This window comes from Aedes albopictus, chromosome 3 (genome assembly GCF_035046485.1).
Source record: "Aedes albopictus strain Foshan chromosome 3, AalbF5, whole genome shotgun sequence".
Lineage (NCBI taxonomy): Eukaryota > Metazoa > Arthropoda > Insecta > Diptera > Culicidae > Aedes > Aedes albopictus.
In genome coordinates, this window is record NC_085138.1 from 144,016,898 (window position 1) to 144,036,992 (window position 20,095).

Sequence of the window (20,095 nt, forward strand, 5' to 3'; positions counted from 1 at the left end):
TACCTCTCAATAGTTCTTTTCTATATCATGTTTTCTATCACCCATAAACATAGGAGGGTTCAAAATTCACAATAAGGATGATTTATTTGACTAAACAAAAAAGATGTTTTATGGTCAGTTCGAACATGCTACGGGGCAAGACGAGCACTTCATTAAAATCCCAATATTTTAACAATAAATTGGCCACACAGTGATTGATATAGTGTACCTTGTTTATAACTATAGTATCACGTTCTAAAATTATCAATTTTTTCGATAATTATAAAACAAATGCGATTTTATAATACTTTATACAAAATGACCCGAAAAACAATAAACGATTATTAAGTTGCTTATTTTTAGGAATTTACGCAACCAAATAGTTGCAGAGGTTACTGAAACCTATGTTCGGCACTATTGAGTGGATTCCAATAATTTCAAAATATTTTCTATATTCCCCTCAGGGGTGCTCTTCTTGCCCCACTATAGGTAAAAAACTAAAATTAAATAAATTTTAATGTTTGTTTTTAGAAAATATTTTCTGATATAAATTAAAATGCTTTGCACTAAGCTAGTAATGTTGGCTGATAACAAGAATTATGGTAAAAATTTGATTGTGACATAAAAACCTTATTTTATTCTGATGATTTCTTATAAGAAAATGCTAAAAATCCATGCTATTGACTAATTTGACGATATTTTTTAATTCGTTCATTATGAAGTACCTTAAATCAGGTTTACAAACAGGATAAACATTATTCTAACGGATTATTAACTTGTTTGGGCAAAATTCATCATAAAAGTAGTAAAACAGAGGGGTGCTCATCTTGCCCCGGGTGGCCATCTTGCCCCGTCCTACCCTACTTACCGATGTCGTCGTTTGACTGAATGTGGAGTGCATGCTCACCACAGTATAATTTCAATTTTTTTTTGTAAAATTCCATTTACTCTATTGGTTCTTTTTTTTACTTGGCGTAACGTCCCCAATGGGACAAAGTCTGGTTCTTAGCTTAGTTTTGTATGAGCACTTCCAGAGTTATTAACTGTGATCTTCCTCTGCCAATTACAATTTTGTGTGGCAGGCACGAAGATACTCTTTTTTATAGAATGAGAAAATCTGATGATCAGATACCCAAGAGGTGGTTCCTCGGGTTATGTGGGGATCGGACCACTAAAAACTCATTCTCTCTCTTCCTTAGGGGCTATTCATAAACCACGTAGACCAAAATTTGGCCCCCTTGTAGACTTTTGTCCATACAAAAATTTTGAAATTTGTATGGAGCGTAGAATTTGGCCAGACTTCTCCAAAGTCTTCGTGGTTTATGAACGGCCCCTTACCTTCGCAGTACGCCCGTTAGGGATGCCTTCGTGAAGGGGGGGGGGGGGGGGGTACAAGAGTAATCTCTATTGGTAAACGTTCCACCAGCTACCGCCTTTAGTTGTTCTCTCTCCCCTGGAAACTTGGGTACTGTAGACTACCCGATGGACCGAAGCTCCCGGATGGGAAGGGGGGCCAACTCAACTTGCTGTAGGTCGGCCTGCCGTTTTCTCTGTAGTTTAAGTAAGATTCGGGAGACCATGGAAGTAACGGAATCCCACTTGTCCGCCCCCGTACACATCTTTTCAACAATGTTGTCCGGAGTGATATCTATACCGCATATCTCCTGAATACGCGACCATTGCTCCACGAAGCGTGGACATTCGAAGAGCACATCTCGTCGCAGTCTGCGCATTCCGGACATACGGGGAAACCTGCATGTCCGAATTTGTGTATGACCTGGTGATCCGTCTCGCACCTCTTATCCGACGCGGCACTTGAAGCACTATTCGTCCTCTGCCACCACTAATGCTATGGGCATCATGCCCGCTAGCACGCATACCGCGTCCTTTGAGACCGTGCGGTAAGCGCTTAAGGCACATCAGCCTGTGGGTACTCTCGATTCGTTCCACGTTTCGGTTGGCTACTGTCGCGAGCAGTTTACGTTTACTCGAGACTATATTATCTAGCTTTTTGACATTATTTTTGACAATGTCGTTATTACCATGCTTGCCCTGTTGCAGGTATTTTCCACGTGGCTTCCGAATTTCAGCTTATCGTCGATCATGACCCTCAATTGCTTCAGTGAACGCTTAGGGCTGATCGTGCACCCGCCTGTAGTGACCATTGCCTGTTGTTCAGATTCGCGGTTCTTTACCACCACCACCCCCGTTTTGTGGTGCGCAAGTGCCAACTGTCTCGACTTCATCCAGTCCTCCACTATGTCAAATGCATGCGTTGCTGTCAGTTGCACTTCTTCTATCGATTCGCCGTATCCCACGAGAGTAATATCATCCGCAAATCCAGCTTTACGCCCGGTGTAAGTTTCAGCCTTAATATGCCATCATACTCCGCGTTCCATAGTACTGAACCCGGGATGGAGCCCTAAGGCACAGAGAAACAGACGTCACACTCTCATCGCTTCCCATCGATCACCTTTTTAACGGGTAAATCAAATATTCAGTAGTAGGTCGATTGGCCACTCGCGGCGCTGGTATCGTTTTTGCTACTGTTCGACATTTGCTCACTACCGCCATCTAGTGGCGGCCCGGCCAAGCACAGTACATTTAGCATTGGGCGATTATGTTTTCGTGACGATGTTTTTTCATGAAGTTTATTCTAAGTGTTACGTCTGTTTCTCTGTGCCTAAGGTATCCCCGCGGTGTTATTGTAGCTCTTCTCGCCTTCCCGGTGTCATACATTAGTAGTAGTCTATTCTGGTATTCGGCATAGGCTAACCGGGACTCCTAGGCGGTGTATGGCGCACTCAATGACCGACGCTGTTGAACGCATTAGGTCATGGTTTCCCAAACTGTGGGTCGCGACCCCCCAGGGTGGTCGCCGCCCTTCATCTAGGGGGCCGCGAGGGACAGTTGAATAATTTACTGTAAACAGACAACAAATGAAATGAGGGAATTTATATGGTGGGTCACCGAAAGCACGTCTACTGGCAAAAGGGGGTCGCGCACCTAAAAAGTTTGGGAACCTATGCATTAGGTATCTACGTCCAGCGTGGCTAACGTCCGCTTCTTATTGAACGCTATCTCGGCCGTTTTGGTTACAGCCCTAATAGCGTCCACCGTCGATCGATTCTTCCGGAAGCCGAACTGGTTATCTGAGAGCCCAGAGTCATCGGGTTTCTCGGTATTGACCATCAACCTCGACATAATGATCCTTTCCAACAATTTCCCGGCGGTGTCCAGCAGGCAAATAGGTCTGTATTTATGTCGACAGGTCGCCTGGTGGCTTCCCGGGTTTGGGCATTAGAACCAATCTATGAATTTTTCCACCTTTCCGGAAATTAGCCTCTGTCTAGGCACATCTGCATAGCCATTCTGAACATGTCAGGGCTAGCCTCGATGACCGTCTTGATGGCTACTGTCGGGATACCGTCCGGATCTGGAGCCTTGTTAAACTTAAGCGACTTCGCTATTGCGATGAGCTCGTCGTTTGTCACACAGGCGACCTCACTTCGGGCGATTTGCCATTGGGGATTGGGGCCCATGGTCTTGTATCGTGGCGTGGCGTTTCCACGATCTTCTGCAGCATATCGGAGGAGCGTTCTGTGGGTGCTGACGCGCCCTTCGTTTTGGCCATGACTACTTTGTCTCAATCTCGATAACCTTCGGCTGTGGCCGTCTTCCTTCGTGTTCCACCCTGTATCGAATCGCCAGATGGTCATTGCGCGTGTATTCATCGTCAACCCTCCAGGCCGTTTAGACCCGGGTTCCAGAAGGACACATCAATGATGGACTCTGCGCCGTTCCTGCTGAAGGTTTTTGTCACCTCAGCGGCTCTTCAACTTGAAGTATGACAGCGCGTTGAGCGAATCGCCGACTCCTTACGGTCAAGTCCAAGCAGTGCGCAAGCTTGGTGGGAAGCGGTTCAGCAAGCGTGACCAAGAAGTGAAGCGTCCTTCCAGCGACACCGAGAAGAAGCCAAATACTCCGAGCTGGCTTTGTGGTGCGCTACATTACGTCCGGGACTGCAGTTACAGAAATCACAAGTGCTCCAATTGTGGCCAATTCGGACAACGCTAGGGATCCTACGAGAGGCTCAGGAAACCAGGAAACAGACCCTTCAGGAAACCCGACGTGTCGAGCAAGGTGGTAGTCCTCGACGTGTGCGTGCAGCAGCGCTGCCGTTTCGTCTGCGTTGGCCTTTCTGGAACGGACATTCAACTGCAACTCGACATCGTCTCTGACATAATCGTCATCAACCGAGAAACATGGCGAAAACTCGGCAGCCCGGCTCTAAGGCCGGCCACAGTGAACGCGAGGACAGCCTACGGCAACATCCTTTCGCACGATGGAGAGTTCGAGTGCGACGAAGTGATTCGCGTCACCGAGAAACAACTTCTCCTGCTCGGTTCCGATCTGGTGGACAGCTCCAACCTCTGGTCCGTTCACATGGGCACCTTCTGTTGCCATCTACCGCTGCTCTCAAGTCGACCTTTTTCAAGGTTTTCAGCGACCAGTTTGAAAGCGACCAGCTGAAAGAAGCGTTCGACCCGTCTTCTGCCCGATGCATCCGGTGGCGTAGGTAATGTACGATGCTGTCGATTGGAGAAACTCGACATCATCACTCCGGTCGACTACTTCGAGTGGGCTGATGCCATCGTCGTAGTTCGCAAAGCCAACGGGTCGATCCGAATTTGCGGAGACTACTCCACGGGTTTGAACGTCACTGCCCAACCGAACCAATACCCACTTCCACTTCCGGATGATATCCAAGCTTTCCGGCTATACGATCTTCAGCCAAATAGATTTGTCCGACGCTTTTTTGCAAGTGGAAGTCGACGAACAGCACCGCATGTTGCTCACGATATACACGTACCGTGGCCTCTATTCATACAACCGCCTCCCGCCGGGTGTGAAAGTTGCACCTGGTGCATTCCAACAGCTTATCGACACAATGCTATCCTGCCTGGAGTGTACTTCTAGATGACGTCATCATCGGCGGTAAGACAGAGGAAGAGCACAATCGCAACCTACGGGCGGGCCGCCTTAAAGCAAATCCAAGAATTCGGCTTCACAATTCGAGAGGACAAGTGCACGTTTCGGAAGCAGCGGGTGCAGCACGTCGGGTATGTCGTGGATAGTCGAGGAGTCCTTCCGGATCCAGCCAAAATTGAGGCGATCACCAAGCTCCGCCTCCCATCGACGTTTCCGGAGTACGGTGCTTCCTGGGGACCATCAACTATTACGGCAAGTTCGTCCCCAAAATGCGAAAGCTATGATATCCGCTCGACAAGCTCCTCAAAGCAGATGCGAATTCCAAGTGGACTCCGGAGTGCCAGCAAGCGTTCGAGCAGTTCAAGCGAATCCTCTCCTCGGTTCTTCTCCTTACGAACTACGATCCGAAGCGGGAGATCATCGTTTCCGCCGACGCTTCTTTCGTTGGACTAGGGGCAACGATCAGCTACAAGTTCCCCGACGGCACCGTCAAGGTCGTCCAACACGCTTGCAGGGCACATACGAAAGCGGAGCAAGGCTACACACTAAGAAAATCTCAATTTTCATGAAGACACAATCATCAAAGATGACAGAAAGAACCATGACTTAAATTGAAATGAATTTTATTTTTAAGTCGTAAATGCTGTAAACACCAAAATGAATCTTGAATCGTCAGAATTCTGCCAATCACAACAAATTAAACACATTTTTGTTGGTAAACATTCGTTATTTTGATCCACAACCTATATATCAGGAGAAAGTGATTGAATTTTACACGAATGATGATTTAATTGTTTTCCGGCATCTCCAACCCGGAGAAACGTCAACAAACAGTCAGGAAAAAATACAAAAAAATCGCAGTCAGTTTTTAGAGCAAAGTTTGACAAATGTTCAAGAGATTGGTGATCATTTATAAGAATGATGCTGAACATACATGAGAATTGCTACGGATGCTGTTATGTGCAAAAGTGGTATGTGCCTGGTATTCAACAAGCGGAAGAGGAATTGAGAGGATTCAAGAAGACTCCGCAGCCGACAGAGATAATGTGAGAATGGTTTGTGAAATTGTGCAATGCGTTTGGTACGGCATTAAGGAAATAAAAAAATGATTCTGGATTGAATTCTGTTTAATTATTTACATAATTCGAAAATAAATGACTGGGGGGGATGGTGATTAATAAATGACTTTCGTCTTTGAGGTTATGTGAATGGGAATGCGTCTAGTAAAATTACATGACTCAGCTCTTTTGGACATCTTGTAAAATTAAGATCATACCTAATTTTAAGTCATTTTGCTCGCTGCTATATGTCGGCGTTAAATGACATAATATTACACGGTTTTTTGGAAGTGTGTACAGTTAGCCGTCGTCTTCGCCGTTACGAAGTTCCATAAGATGCTCCTGGTTGGCATTGCCGACTGCAAACCGACCATCAGCCTCTGCTCCAGATCTTCGGGTCCAAGAAGGAAATACCAGTCACCCCCTAGTTTGGCATCGCAGACCTGCTTTCCCGGTTGATCAACCAGCATGTGAAGCCTGACGAGGATTACGTTATCGCTATAGAAGAGGATCTCAGGTCAGTTTTTTCCAGTTCCCGTAAAACGTTGCCTCTCCATTTCAGAGCCGTCACTCAAAGCACCCAAACAAACCCACTGCTCCACCAAGTCTACCACTACGTCCAAAACGGTTGGCCCTAGTCAAAGCTGGCCGGGCTCGATCTCCAACGGTTCCAATCCAGGCAGGAATCGCTCTCCACGGTAGACGGGTGCCTCATGTTTGCGGAACGGCTCGTCATCCCCCCGTCGTTGCATCGTAAGCGCTGCTTGGAACAGTTCCATTGCGGCCATCCCGAAATGCAGCAAGTAAAGGCCCTCGCTCGAAGGTACGCCTACTCGCCCAGCATGAACACCGACATCTCCGATTCCGTCCGAGCATGTCAGCAGTGTGCGTCCGTAGCAAGATCACCTCCTCACTCTCCGCCGGTGCCGTGGCTCAAACCGACCGCTCCGTGGCAGCGCGTCCACGTCGACTACGCCGGTCTGATCGAAGACGAGTATCCTATGGTTGCTATGTACAGCTAACGCTGTGCGTAACTCTGAGCAAAGCGAGTTGTTCAGAGCTTCTCAAAAGCTACTCATGATCTAGCTCGAGAGCAAAAGCTGTCTTCCCCCTTGAGAATTCATTCATTGACTTATTTTTAGGGATCAAGGGGTGACCCCAAGCGATTTTTCTATGAAGAAGTAATTTTGTTCGATAGTGAATCGTATGAAAAACTAAGATTGGCGGGCGCTAAAATATAGTTTTTTCGATCGATCTGAAATTTTGTACAGTTAATATGGGACCCAAATGGAACTCAAAAAGTATACAGGAGTTGGAGTTTTTCCATTGTTTATATTTATTTTCCCATTAAACCGTGTCCCAGGCTAATGGGCATGTTTTCTATAAGTTGATTTGCATTAGTGTTCGTGACACCGCGCTTCGAGACCACAACTAGACATGTGCGCCGCCGCGTCGCGCCGTGCCGATGAGAAATCGGCGTGAATCGGCGTGCGGCTTCCCAAGTCAACAAGAATCAAATATACTATATGTTTTAAACGAAGATTGGTTAAGGGTGTTATACCCATGCACTGGTGAAAAAAGTTGATGGTTATGTTGTTTGAAGCCGATCCAGGAAGCATCGGCGTGTCGACGTGGCAATCGGCGGCGTGAAAACTGTTGGTTTACCCGGGCTCAGCAGATACTCCCGAACCGATCGAATAACAATTACCGTTCCGGGATTCGCGTGATGGAATAAAGAATAAATTAAACCAACCGAGCTACGTTTTAATTCCTTTATTACTCAATGAGCTAGTACGGACTGAACAAATATAGGGGAAAGAGGGGCATGACGCCCCGGCTAAGCATATATGATCATAAACCTCAAGTGATTTTATTTTAAGGTCGTATTCTGCCTTGGAGAGCAGTTTATTCCTTTACCTAAGAGACTTCAACTTTTGGCCCGTGTGCCCACAAAATTTCCCATTCAAATAAACAATTCAAAAAAGTGTTACTTTTTAGGTGCCGGAAAACTGCAGGGGGCAAAACGCCTTTTTGGGTGAGGCAAAACGCCCGCTGGCATTTCCCGCTTTGATTTCTTGTGAAATACCAAGGGGCTCCATTGAACTCTTCCCAGCAGCAAATGAAGGAGTAGGAGGCGCGTGGTAGTTTCATGGGTTGGTTCCATATAATCAGCGTGCAATATCTTAATTTCTGTGCGCTGCAAATTGGGAAATCTTTCCAAATGTGGAAAATCGTCGTTTTTCACGCTTTTCTTTCGAAAATAGCAGCCGTTCTTGGGCTTAACCTGCTCAGTATGAGTACTAGTTTGCTTGCATCTAACGGAAACCTCCACAATATGATGAAATCGCGTAAAGGCGTTTTGCCCCCGGGGGGCGTTATGCCCGCAGTTCCCCTACATAATCAAAACAAATCAGCATTTATGCTTCGTTGACAAACACATACACTCAAACATTTACACTCTTCATCTGTCGTCGCGTCGTTGCTACCAGGGGGCTGCCACTACTGTTCTCCAACAAAAACCGCCCGCCGATCGGCGTATCCTTTCTCAGAAAGGCTACCATCATTAAAACCAGAAAATTTCTGCATCAGCACATAGCTAGATGTCCACTTGTTGTAGTCCAATCATTAGAAATTTGTTATCTTTGATCATCATAACAATTACACTAGTTTACAGCATTTTTGAACTCGGTAAGCTGATGATCATTTTTGGTGTAGAATCATGCCCTGAGTTCGAAAACGCGAGAGAAAAAAATTACAGTAGAGCGGAAATTTTTTCAGCTTTCCATACAAGGTTGATGATTTGAAATCGATTTTTGTTCTATTTTTAAGCAAAGTCGCTCACTTCAAACATCTCATTCTCCGTAATGAATGCTCCGATTGAGCTGAAATTTTTACTGTAACTCGCCTACATATGATCTGTCAAATGCACGTCGAGAAAGAATTTTCAAGTTGGTTTTTACTTATTGAAAAAAATACATTTCTTCAAAAAAATTTGGGAATTTTGCTAAAATTTAAGAAGATCGTCCCTAAAACTCGCCAATATCTTGAATTTCATCAATCTGACGCAAAACCTGTATTCGGATGATCGAATGGTATTTTATTCAGCTTTTTATTTATGGGAAAAGATTTAAAATTGGTTGAACAAAACGCAATATATTTGAATTTTAGTAAATTACATATTTTAAAAAGTTGTAAAACTCGATATTGAGCTAAAACTCAAAAACGGTTCTACTTAAAATTTTTTGAAGGTCGGTTTCGAAATCAGCACTAAATTGTGCTTCATAAATTTTGGTCGTTGACAGAAGTTCACGACTTTCGTTTTATTTTGTAAACTTGTGTTATTGTTTAAGAAGCCCCACGCCGATGCACGCCGAATATTCGGCGCACACGTCTAACCACAACAGGAACGACACCACTCCAACGTCAAAGCAGTGAACTAGTGCTTTGAACAACTTTGTTGTGGTTCGGTTCGGCGCGGATTTCAAAGTTCGTAAGTACGTAAGATGTTGAAATCGAAGAAACTATCAGGAGCACAGTTTCGTAAAATCCGGAAGGAGAAGCGTTTCCGAGAAGCAGCCGAAAATGCTCCTCTTAGAAACGGAATGCAGCGATTTCTCGTCGGCATGGGAACTCGGGAAGCGATTGCCACGTCTTCGGAAGCTGGTAATTGAATATCAATCTGAAACTAAGAGTACAGATCCTTAAAAGAGTGCTCAAATGAAATTCTCCACGTTTCCACAAACGAGGATTGTCGTGAACCAATCGATCAAATTTTCAGCGCGAACCGGCATATGATTCTTGAGTTTTGTGCTCTTGCAAAATGATATGTGGCTTCGGTATATCTTCACCTCAAATCCTGATTTTGTAATAGCACCCACCTGCTGAATTTAATGACAATATAACATCTTCTGAACAGAAATGCATCTTCAAGTCCACTTCCACTACAACACCCATCAATTAACGCCCCCTTTTATTTTCCCTCTCTTTCCAGAAAAACGTGCCATCACCGATTCCAGCTCGCCCATCTCGCCGAGCAACGGCCAACCCCAGTCTCAGATCCCATCCTCGCAACCGACGGCGCACCCCATCCCGGCCGGTGTCGAAATGGGCAACTGCGAAATTTGCGGCAAACCGGAACACCGCAGCAAGATGAAGCGCAAGCGGTTCTGCAGCGTCGATTGCGCCCGGGCAGCCAAACAAAACTCCACCGACCAGGTCACGTCGCCGTCGCACAATGGAGCTGGGCACGAAGCGACGCATCATCCCACCAGCACCGGCAGCAATGGGCTTGACCATCCGTCGGTCACGACCACCGTCAATCCGGTGGCACCGTCCAACATCAAGCTGGAACGGATGGACTCGATGGATCAGCCCTCGTCGCATCACGGTGCTTCCCAGTTTGCCGCTGCCACGCCGATGGACACGGGAGCAGCCACTATTCCGGTGGTTCCCGCCGCCGTCGTCCCAAGCGCCGAAGATAGTCCGGTCATTGTCAAGTGGTCCGTGCAGGAGGTGTGCGACTTCATCAAGAACCTTCCCGGGTGCAGCGACTACGCCGAGGATTTCGCAATCCACGAAATCGACGGACAGGCGCTTCTACTGCTGAAGGAGAACCATCTGGTCAATACCATGGGCATGAAGCTGGGGCCGGCGCTGAAGATCGTGGCCAAAATTCACTCTATGATTGCGAGCGTTACGGCAGAAGGTCAACAGCAACAATAATCCTGGGGAAGTTAAACTTAAGAAATAAGATTAAGAACCCACCCTCATTGAGGGGCGCTTCTTCAATTTTCAAGCTATTCTAACACCATGGCCTGAGGCGACTAAATCCTTCAGCCAGGAGGTTAGCAATTCGTTGTTCTACAACGGATTTTTCTTTATTTAGTTTTATTCATCCTCAACTGTATATGTGTCTTTGTAAATAGTCATTCGTTGTTTAAAATTTAGACTACTGATCTGTTTAATTCCCAATACGACAAGAGGAGGTATTACTACAACTGAAACCATTTATTAGACGTCCTATCAGAACCGCACTACGCCGGTTACTAAATTAATTTATTTTACAATAATTTAGAAAAATCTCATTTCTAGCTTGTAAGTTTATGTTCGTATACAATATGAAAGCTTTTTATACGATTATCTAGAGTAAAACAAAATGTACATACCAAGATTCCTCTACTTTCCTATATTAGTTTGACAAGTAGTATCGCACTTAGAGTAAAAATCAAAACACTGTTTCCTTACACTAAATGCAAACGAAAGATTAAACAAAAAAGAAATCTAAATTCAATGAAATAACTTAACTGCAAGACTTTTGCCAAATTTTTGATAATAAATAATGGTATGAACGAAACATGCTTAGACGAGGCAATCCCAATGTAAAAATAAAAAACTTAACAAGGAATTTAATTACTAGAATTATGAATTACTGATTCTACTGTAATTAGCAACAAAACGAGAAAATAAAAATTTTAAAATTATGCTCCACTGTTCCGTACTCGTTCCGAAAAGTCTCCACAAAAACCCAATATGAGTTCTTTGTTTTCATCTTACTAAGCGTTACAATTACTTGGTAGTTTTTTTTGTTTACCAATTGGTCATTTTGCATTCGTGTGGTAGGAACAAGGTAATTTTGTAAGATTGTTGGCATAACCAGTAGCCAAATCTCGTACGGATCACTCGATTTCCCATGAAATATGTTATTCCAACTAGAGCTGAAACTTCGATCTCAGCTTCCAAATAATGTCTTGACAACCTTTTTTCGCAGACACACAGACTTGACAGTCGAATCATTCCCATCGTACACCGATTTGACAATAAAATTTAAATTTTTTATACATAATTGGTCGACTGGCGCTCAGAGGATCAGCGCATCCTGCAACGGCTTCATGCCGCGAGCCGAAATCTGCAGGGATAAAGATGGGAGCCTCCTGACGAACGAACTTGCGGTGATTGAAGGAGATGGAAGTAGCATTTCGAAGAGCCTAAATGTCATAGAAAGCGTAGGCACGGTTGACCAAGTCACCCGTCAGTGCAGCAGGGAGCGGAAATGATCCAACACCCAAGTTGAGGTAACTTATGGTGCCATTAACTAGCTCAAAAAAAAAACCCTAATTAATCCACCTAGCGGCGATGGTGCCTTTCTCGTGCTTTAAAATATCCTTTCAAAAAAACTCGAGCGACATGTTGATGACATTGACATAAATACAAAATGAAAACTGCTTGCTAAATCTACTCAATATGGATACATTTTATATTAGCATAACATCCAATATTCAGAAAATATAAGACAACGATCCAAAACTCAAACCAAACAAGTGTCATGAAGCCGCAAAATTTTGAAACGTCATTTTAGATTTTCCGGTCATCATTTTATGACTCCGGATATCTACCCCAACTAAACTAACCGCCATCTTGAACATTGAGACACCATCTTGGAAGTTCTGGTATGCATTTTTGGACTCTGCACCTACAATTACATAAAATAGTCGCCGTATTGAATTTTGGCATGTCGTTTATGATTTTCTGGTTACCAGTTTTGGACGAAGACCGGCATTCTTCCCCATTCAAACTATAGTCATATTGCAGACCTTGTAAAACAGCGCACAGCTTGGGTTTTCTGGTTACAAATTTTGAATTCTGGACATATTTTCATATAAAATATACCCATAATGCAAGAATTAAAAATCCTATAAAATAGGCCCTAACTTGAACACTGGGCCATTATCTTGGACTTTGGACCGCTATCTTGGATACTCTGGTGGACTCCGAACATATTTCCCATACCAAATACACTTATTTTACGTAGTTTTAGAGCTCAAAATTCCTTAAAACAGCCATCATCTTCTTTTGACGCGATCAAATCCTTATTTTTCCATTCAACGTTGACCCATCCTGCTATAAATTTACACCTTAGGAATCTGGAATGGTACGATTTGATGAGATCGCTTTAGTTTTGTCTATATTTTGTTCGCATATATGAGAACTTAGACCTATTCGTCACTGTTGTTCATACCTAATGTTTATCAGGCCATTAAACAAAGCCACTATTTATTTTTTTCACATGAACGTTGGTTCTGCTACACAACAGCTAGTCTCTAATGTGATCGAAGGCTATTTTCTTGATAACCGTCCATTAGATTATATAAAAATCTGCGATCTGATGTGTCGTATGTATGGGTTTAGTTCATTTTTATATTTGGTAATTTCCGGTGGGATAGCCGGATCTGATTCCATGAGTCATGGACCATGACACTACCGGTTGTCCCAATTATGGTCTGAGAATATTTTATTGCTATTTATTCTCCTTTACCTAATCACCGCGATTTGATATATCGCATGAATGCTTCACTTTTACTTCTAACCACTTTCGAAGCCACAGCTGAACCCGCAACACTACCGGGAATCTAATGTGGTCTGACCCTATTTTCCCATCAGGTTGTCGATAAGTCGTGATCAGTCTTGTTAGAGATCACAGTCATTTGAACCTTTTCGTCGATATTCGGCCTCCTTTGTCTCCGACATTCGCAACACAAGCAATCAAACTACTGTTCGAAACAAAAATGTCAAACGAATGCACTTCACCACGATAGCGGCTTCGGAAGACGGTTCGGCTTTTGTTATTCCTGTCTTCTTCCATAATATGAGCTATGTTGCCCATCTGTGTGTCTTATCCAATGCAACATGCAATAATAAACTAATATTAACATTCATAATCGGAGTTGGCTGAAAATCTATGCCTAAAGCTAGAATTAGACACATGTCATCGTGTCAGATGACATTGATTTGACCCTTTCTTATGTTTATTGATCTTCGTTCTACTGCTCGTGTTGTGTGTAGGTAAAAGGTAACGATAGCGCACGAATGTAACAAAGCCGACTGACACCCGACTGCGGCAACGAAATGAGGGTAGTGAAAAGTGTCGAATGTTTACAAGACTGGTCGTGATTTGAAGTACCGCATCCATGGGTTTGGTTAAATTTTACATTTTACTACCCGGATCTGATTCCGGGTAACTACCGGCTGAACCAAATATGGCCTAACATTATTGTCTTGTCAACTGCTCATCGGTTAACCAAAAACGCTGCAAATTGAAGGTGTCACATGCAGGGTTTGACAATTTCGATGAGACTCTCAGAACCAATTCCGGAACTCTACCAGGTGTATTTAGTGAGACGTAAGGCTATTTTCTAGCTAACTGTTCATCAGGTTATCGCAAAATCCACGATTTGATGTGTCACATGCCTGACTTTGGTTTACTTTTACATTTGGCCTCTTCCGGCCACTCAAAACCGATTCCGAAACACTTGCTGGCCGTTCATTCGGTAATCTAAAAAGCCGCTATTTGATGTGACGCATGTACGGGTTTGTTTCTCTTTCAGATTTAACCACTTTGGCGAGAACCCCGGAACGGGTTCCGGAACACTACTGGTTCAGATATGGTCTGAGATGGTTTTCCTGCTCATTGTCCATCAGGTCATCGAAAATGCCGTGGTTTGATGTGTCTCATGCATGGGTTTGGTTTACTTTGATATTTGCCACTTCCGGCGGGACACCCGGAACCGGTTCCGGAACACTACCGGTTCAGATATGGTCTTAGACTATTTTTCTGCTTATCGCTCATCAGGTTATCGAAAATGCCGTGGTTTGATGTGTCGCATGCATAGGTTTGATGCATTTTCATATCTGGTCCCTTCCTGGGGTACCGTTCCGGAACACCTAAATGGCCATAACTCCGGAACGGCTGGACCGATCCGAACCATTTTCAATAGGAAACAATGGGACCAGATTCCGCGTCGAATAAACCGTCGGTCATTAAAATCGGTAGAAGTTTACTGCCAAAAAGTGATGTGAGTTTTTTGTACACACACACACATACACACACACATACATACACACATACATACACACATACAGACATCACCTCAATTCGTCGAGCTGAGTTGATTGGTATATGTGACTCGACCCTCCGAGCCTCCTATCAAAAAGTCATTTTTGGAATGAACATATAGCCTTTCCAGTACACTTGGTGTACGAGAAAGGCAAAAACAAAGCAGCCGAGAGGGATTGCATCGCAGCTGAATTCATCAATATGAGCCCAGAAACGATGGCCACCTGTCTAAACCGGTTGATAGTCAGGATCTGGGAAACGGAACAGCTACCAGAGGAGTGGAAGGAAGTAGTAATCTACCCCATTCACAAGAAGGCCGACCTTTTATAATGTGAGAACTTCAAAGTGATCACCATTTTATTTCCTTCTAAACCATAGGGTGAACAGGAAGGTCCGAGTAGTGTGGGATTAGGGCCGTCTTCTACAACAAAAGTAAAAAAACAGCACTACTCTCTCCTAGATCCACTAAACACATTCCAATGGTCGCCAAACCCTTCGTCTCTCCGGAACCACTAAGATGACATTGCTTCAGAGAGGGGCTCTGGACCACCTCTTGTACCGCATCTGAACTAGCCATTCTCCGTGTTCAAGAGCCACTCCTCTGTAGCTCCAAGACTATATGGGTGATAGCCGTTGAAACGGCATTCCAGCCCTCCTCCCTACACATCTTCTAGGCAAAACTGTCCCGAGTCACGCATTGTGCGAAAATGCGGGCACACGAACAAAACGCTTTCCGCCGTTTCCTCTAAACCAGCACAAACAGGGCATTCAGGAGAGCCCGCATGCCCGAAACGGTGTAGATACTGTCGGAAGCAACTATGGTCTGAAAGGACCTGTGTCAGGTCAGGTGTAATGTTACTTCCCCATGGCGCCTATTAATCCAACAATCTACACTCGGTATCAACCTATGGGTCCACCTTCCTTTGGTGGAACTGCCCACGCGCGCTGCTATTTGACCATGGAGGCCATTCTGGCAGTCCTGCGTATGCCTCTTGTGCCGCGCATTTCGAAGCACTCCATGTCCTCACTGATTAGGATGCCGATAGGCACAATACCAGTGATGACGCAGAGAGCGTCGTGTGACACGGTACTGTACGCGCTCGCAACCCTCAGGCACATAAGCCTGTAAGTACTATCCAGCTACCGTCGGTAGCATTCAGTAGTTATAGCGCGGTACCCCACGCCGGGCCGCCATACCTAAGTATGGACGTAGCAACACTAGCCAGCGGCTTGCGCTTACTGGCGTATACCGCAACCTTGATCGAGTGGCCGGTAGTCAACTTCACCTCCTCGCCCAAGTAGCACCTGCAACTAAAATGGAAATGATCATCGTTGCAAACATGTTGCAACTGAGTTTTCATGAAACAAACAAAATTAAAACCTATTAAAATCCTGTTGGTAATGCCAAACTGAGGTATAATATTTTTATAACAACTAGCAAAATGAAAACAAACGTCATCATTAGCCGAAACTTGCGAAACCAATTTGTAACTGAAGTATAATATTATTGTTTCAACAAATCTTAGTTACAACCGTTTACAAACCAAATCAACCAAAACATTGATTCTGATTGTTATAAACATGTTGCGCCTGGAACTTATTTAGAACATAACGAACAATTTTGACAGGAGAGGTAGAAGTTCCAAAATGTGCGGCAAAATGTTTTTGTGATCGTGAAAAATATAAAATGCACTATAAAAAACCAACATGTTTCAAAAATTATGAAATCATGTGCAAATAAAATGTAATTTTTTCTTCATAAATTTATCGACATATTCCGAATTTTATAAAGTTGAAGTGGTAAAATAGAAAAAAAAATCTGATTGGAAGTACAATAATGACTCAATAAAAAAGCCTCACTTTCGCAGTACTGAACGACTGCTACCTACCACTGGGAATATATGGGGGTTTGAGAAATCTAACGTAACGTACAAAAATATTAGGAGTTTCCCACGAAAATTTTACAATGGGTTTACATTTTTTACAAAACAACGTGAAATTTTCCTTACGTAATAAATGGACAACCTCTTGTCGACGTAAATGGGAAGTACACGTCCAAGTGCCTGCTTTTTTGGTTACTTATGTCCTACACGGAAAATTCAAACTACCTTATTGTGGGTCGATTTTACCCTAAAATGAGTAAGGTACACCGGGGCAAGTTGAAACGGGTGGGGCAAGATGAAACGCGAAGTTCTGAAATAGATTTCAATACAATTTCGAAATTTATCCTTCGCTAAAAGATTGTTTGACACAGAAAGAAATGTGTTATAGCAATAAAATTGATTGTAATAATTAGAAAACAGCATGTTAACCCTCTGTTTCATCCTGCCCCACCCGTTTCAACTTGCCCCGGTGTACCTTATATCAAATTTTTTAGGTTGTTTTTCCTCTCTCCCCCACCGATGTTGTCGTAAATAAACGATGATGTGCCTATCCAACGGGGGTCCTTGAGGCCAATAAGCCAATTTTGGGTAAATGTAGATTTAAATAAATCTGGGTTGAATGAAAGGGGTCTTGGGTTGAATTTACCTACTCTTGAGTATATTCTTAGCTAGAGGTAAAGGCAATTTACCTAGCATAAGTTTAATCGATTCACGCAAATGTTGACTTATTGGGTCGAACTATGGGATTGCGTCAAAAGAATCCAATTTAAGGTAGTTTGGCGGTTCCGGGTACCGCGTGCAGCATTGTTGAATTTTGTCAGTACGGATTCCCATAGACATGATTTAGCAAATACTTAGTATCTTACTAAATTCTAAAATTAATTTTCAGCATTTTACGGGTGCAGTAAATAAGCTGCTGAAATGTACTCCGTCAAAGCAATATGGCGAGTTATTTTTATCACAAATGCCTAAATTTTCACTCGCAAAATGATAGGTAGACTGAGGCGCGTTGGGAATACGGAGCCAGAATGCGTGACTTACCGATAAATCTGGAGCGGCACACAAATTGACGTGCTCGGTCAGACTTTTTTGCGGGATATTTGTGCACATAATCATTGATCACTTGAACGAAACTGTGGGTGCATAGTTGACAGTGACGAATGTGGGGACTAGCTGACTAGTTGTCGAACCTGTCACAGTTTGTAAGTCGACTATAAGTTGTATCTTGGTTATAATTCAATTGCGTATTAAAACCGTTTATATCACGAATGGATGTTTTATATTGGCTCCACCTCTTGCGCTTTTTTAGTTGTAATTTAGTCGTTAATATGACGATTAGTTCAAATGGCATAACTTTCAATATAGTTGCATACAAATTACAGGAACTTATTAATGTCCAAGTGTGTTGCTTGGGCGATCGCTTCACCGTAGACTTCGAGCGTAATGTCGTCGGCATACCCGACAATCTCCACTCCCACTGGGTACTCTAACCTCAACACCTCGTCGTACATGACATTCCATAACACCGGACCCAGGATGGAACCTTGCGGGACTCCTGAGATTATGTGAAAGCACTTCCGACCCACCTCCGTGTCGTTAATTAGTACTCGATTCTGAAAGTAACTCTCGAGAATCTTGTACAGGTACCCCGGTATCCCCAGACGCAAGAGCGCATCGGCAATTGCAGACCAGCTGGCGCTATTAAACGCATTCTTAACATCCAGAGTCACTACAGCACAGAATCGAATTCCCCTCCTCTTAGGCTCGAGTGCTTTCACGGCGGTTTTTGTAACGGCGGTTTTGCTCGAAAGACCATTTTCGCCCTCGGTGAACCTCAACATTCTATTGAGGATGATCTTTTCGAGCACCTTCGCCGCCGTGAGTATCAAGCATAAATATTGGTCTATATGCCGACGGGTCTCCGGGTGGTTTCCCCGCCTTTGGAAATAGTACCAGCCTCTGCCTCTTCCAAGCTCCTGGGAAAACTCCCTCGTCTAGGCATTTCTGCATAGCAGACCTGAACATCTCTGGAGCCTCTGCAATAGCTACTTTTAAGGCCAGGTTCGAAACTCCGTCCGGACCTGGGGCCTTACCTACGCTAAGAGACTTAGCTATCCCGCAAGTTCCACATCGGTGACCCTCTCCTCATCGCCAGCCCCAGTCCCCGGCTGTCCTACGAAAGGAGGCCAAGGACTAGGATCATGAAGCGGAAAAAGTCCTCCAATGATCCCTTCCAACATCTCTGGGGATTGCTCTGTAGGAGCCATGACACCTCTCGTCTTGGCCATAACGATCCTGTAAACGTCACCCCAAGGGCTTGTATTGGCACTCTGACAGAGACCCTCAAAGCAGGCTTTTTTACTTGCTCTTACCTCGGTCTTCAGCGCGGCTTTTATAGCGGCGAACACCACACGCCGTTCGTTTCGCTCTTCCTCTGATCGTGCTCATTGCATCCGCCGCCTAGCCCGTAGGCAGACGCGGCACAGGTCCGCAATCGCGTCGGTCCACCAGTCAGCCGGCGGCCTCCCATTTCTAGGGTGCACTCGCCTAGGTATGGTCGCATCACACGCACGTGAGAGCACCGCTACCTGCTCGTCGCCGTCTAAACCGAGTTAGTTTCGCTCACGGCGGAGCGCCTCCCTAAATACCCTTTCGTCGAAGTATGATGTCTTTCAACTGCGAGGGCTTGGCCTTGGCCTAACCGCCTCTTCTTCTACTCGCTGGCTGCTGTTATTGAAGTCGATACCTACTGTAGTGAACCGCCTGGTGATCTCTGTGAGTGTATGTAGCTATCGTCTACTCTCCAGTTAAGTAGTTCGAACTAGGTCAGGACTACAAAACGTAGCGTGAATAATCGACTCCACACCGTTCGACTAAAGGTACTCTTGGTTCCGACATCAGCCAGATTGACATCTAGCATGTCCAGTGTCTTTAGCAGGATCTGATCCTGATGATTTGTAAAACGGTTTCCCCATTCTACGGCCCAGGCATTGAAGTCACCCGCTATTACCATCGGCCTTCGCCCTGTTAGCACGGTCGTCATACAGTTCAGCATCTGCGTAAACTGCTCGATCGGCCACCGCGGAGGTGCATAACAGCTACAGAGGAAGACCCCATCTTCTCTGGCGACCACGAAGCCCTCATAGGTAGTAGACACCAACTCCTGGACGGGGTATTTACCCATCGTCCATGTCCACCAACTTTTCAAAGCGCTGAAAATCGATGAAAATGCATTAGTTTCGTGATTTTTTCTGCTGGAGTATCGAGCAAATATTGTTTAGATACTGTCACTA

General features: G+C 44.5%; 1 protein-coding gene across 2 annotated transcripts in view; it reads left to right on the forward strand.

The window, feature by feature from the left end:
* The window catches only part of LOC109424065 (polyhomeotic-proximal chromatin protein-like), a 186,810-nt gene extending 175,301 nt beyond the window's left edge, over positions 1 to 11,509 (forward strand). For both annotated transcript variants that reach the window (XM_062842190.1, XM_062842191.1), the window contains one exon: positions 10,021 to 11,509. In XM_062842190.1, the coding sequence (XP_062698174.1) occupies positions 10,021 to 10,751 (731 nt within the window). In that variant the 3' untranslated portion in view covers positions 10,752 to 11,509. The remainder of the gene's footprint in view (positions 1 to 10,020) is intronic.
* The last annotated feature ends 8,586 nt before the right edge of the window (positions 11,510 to 20,095 follow it).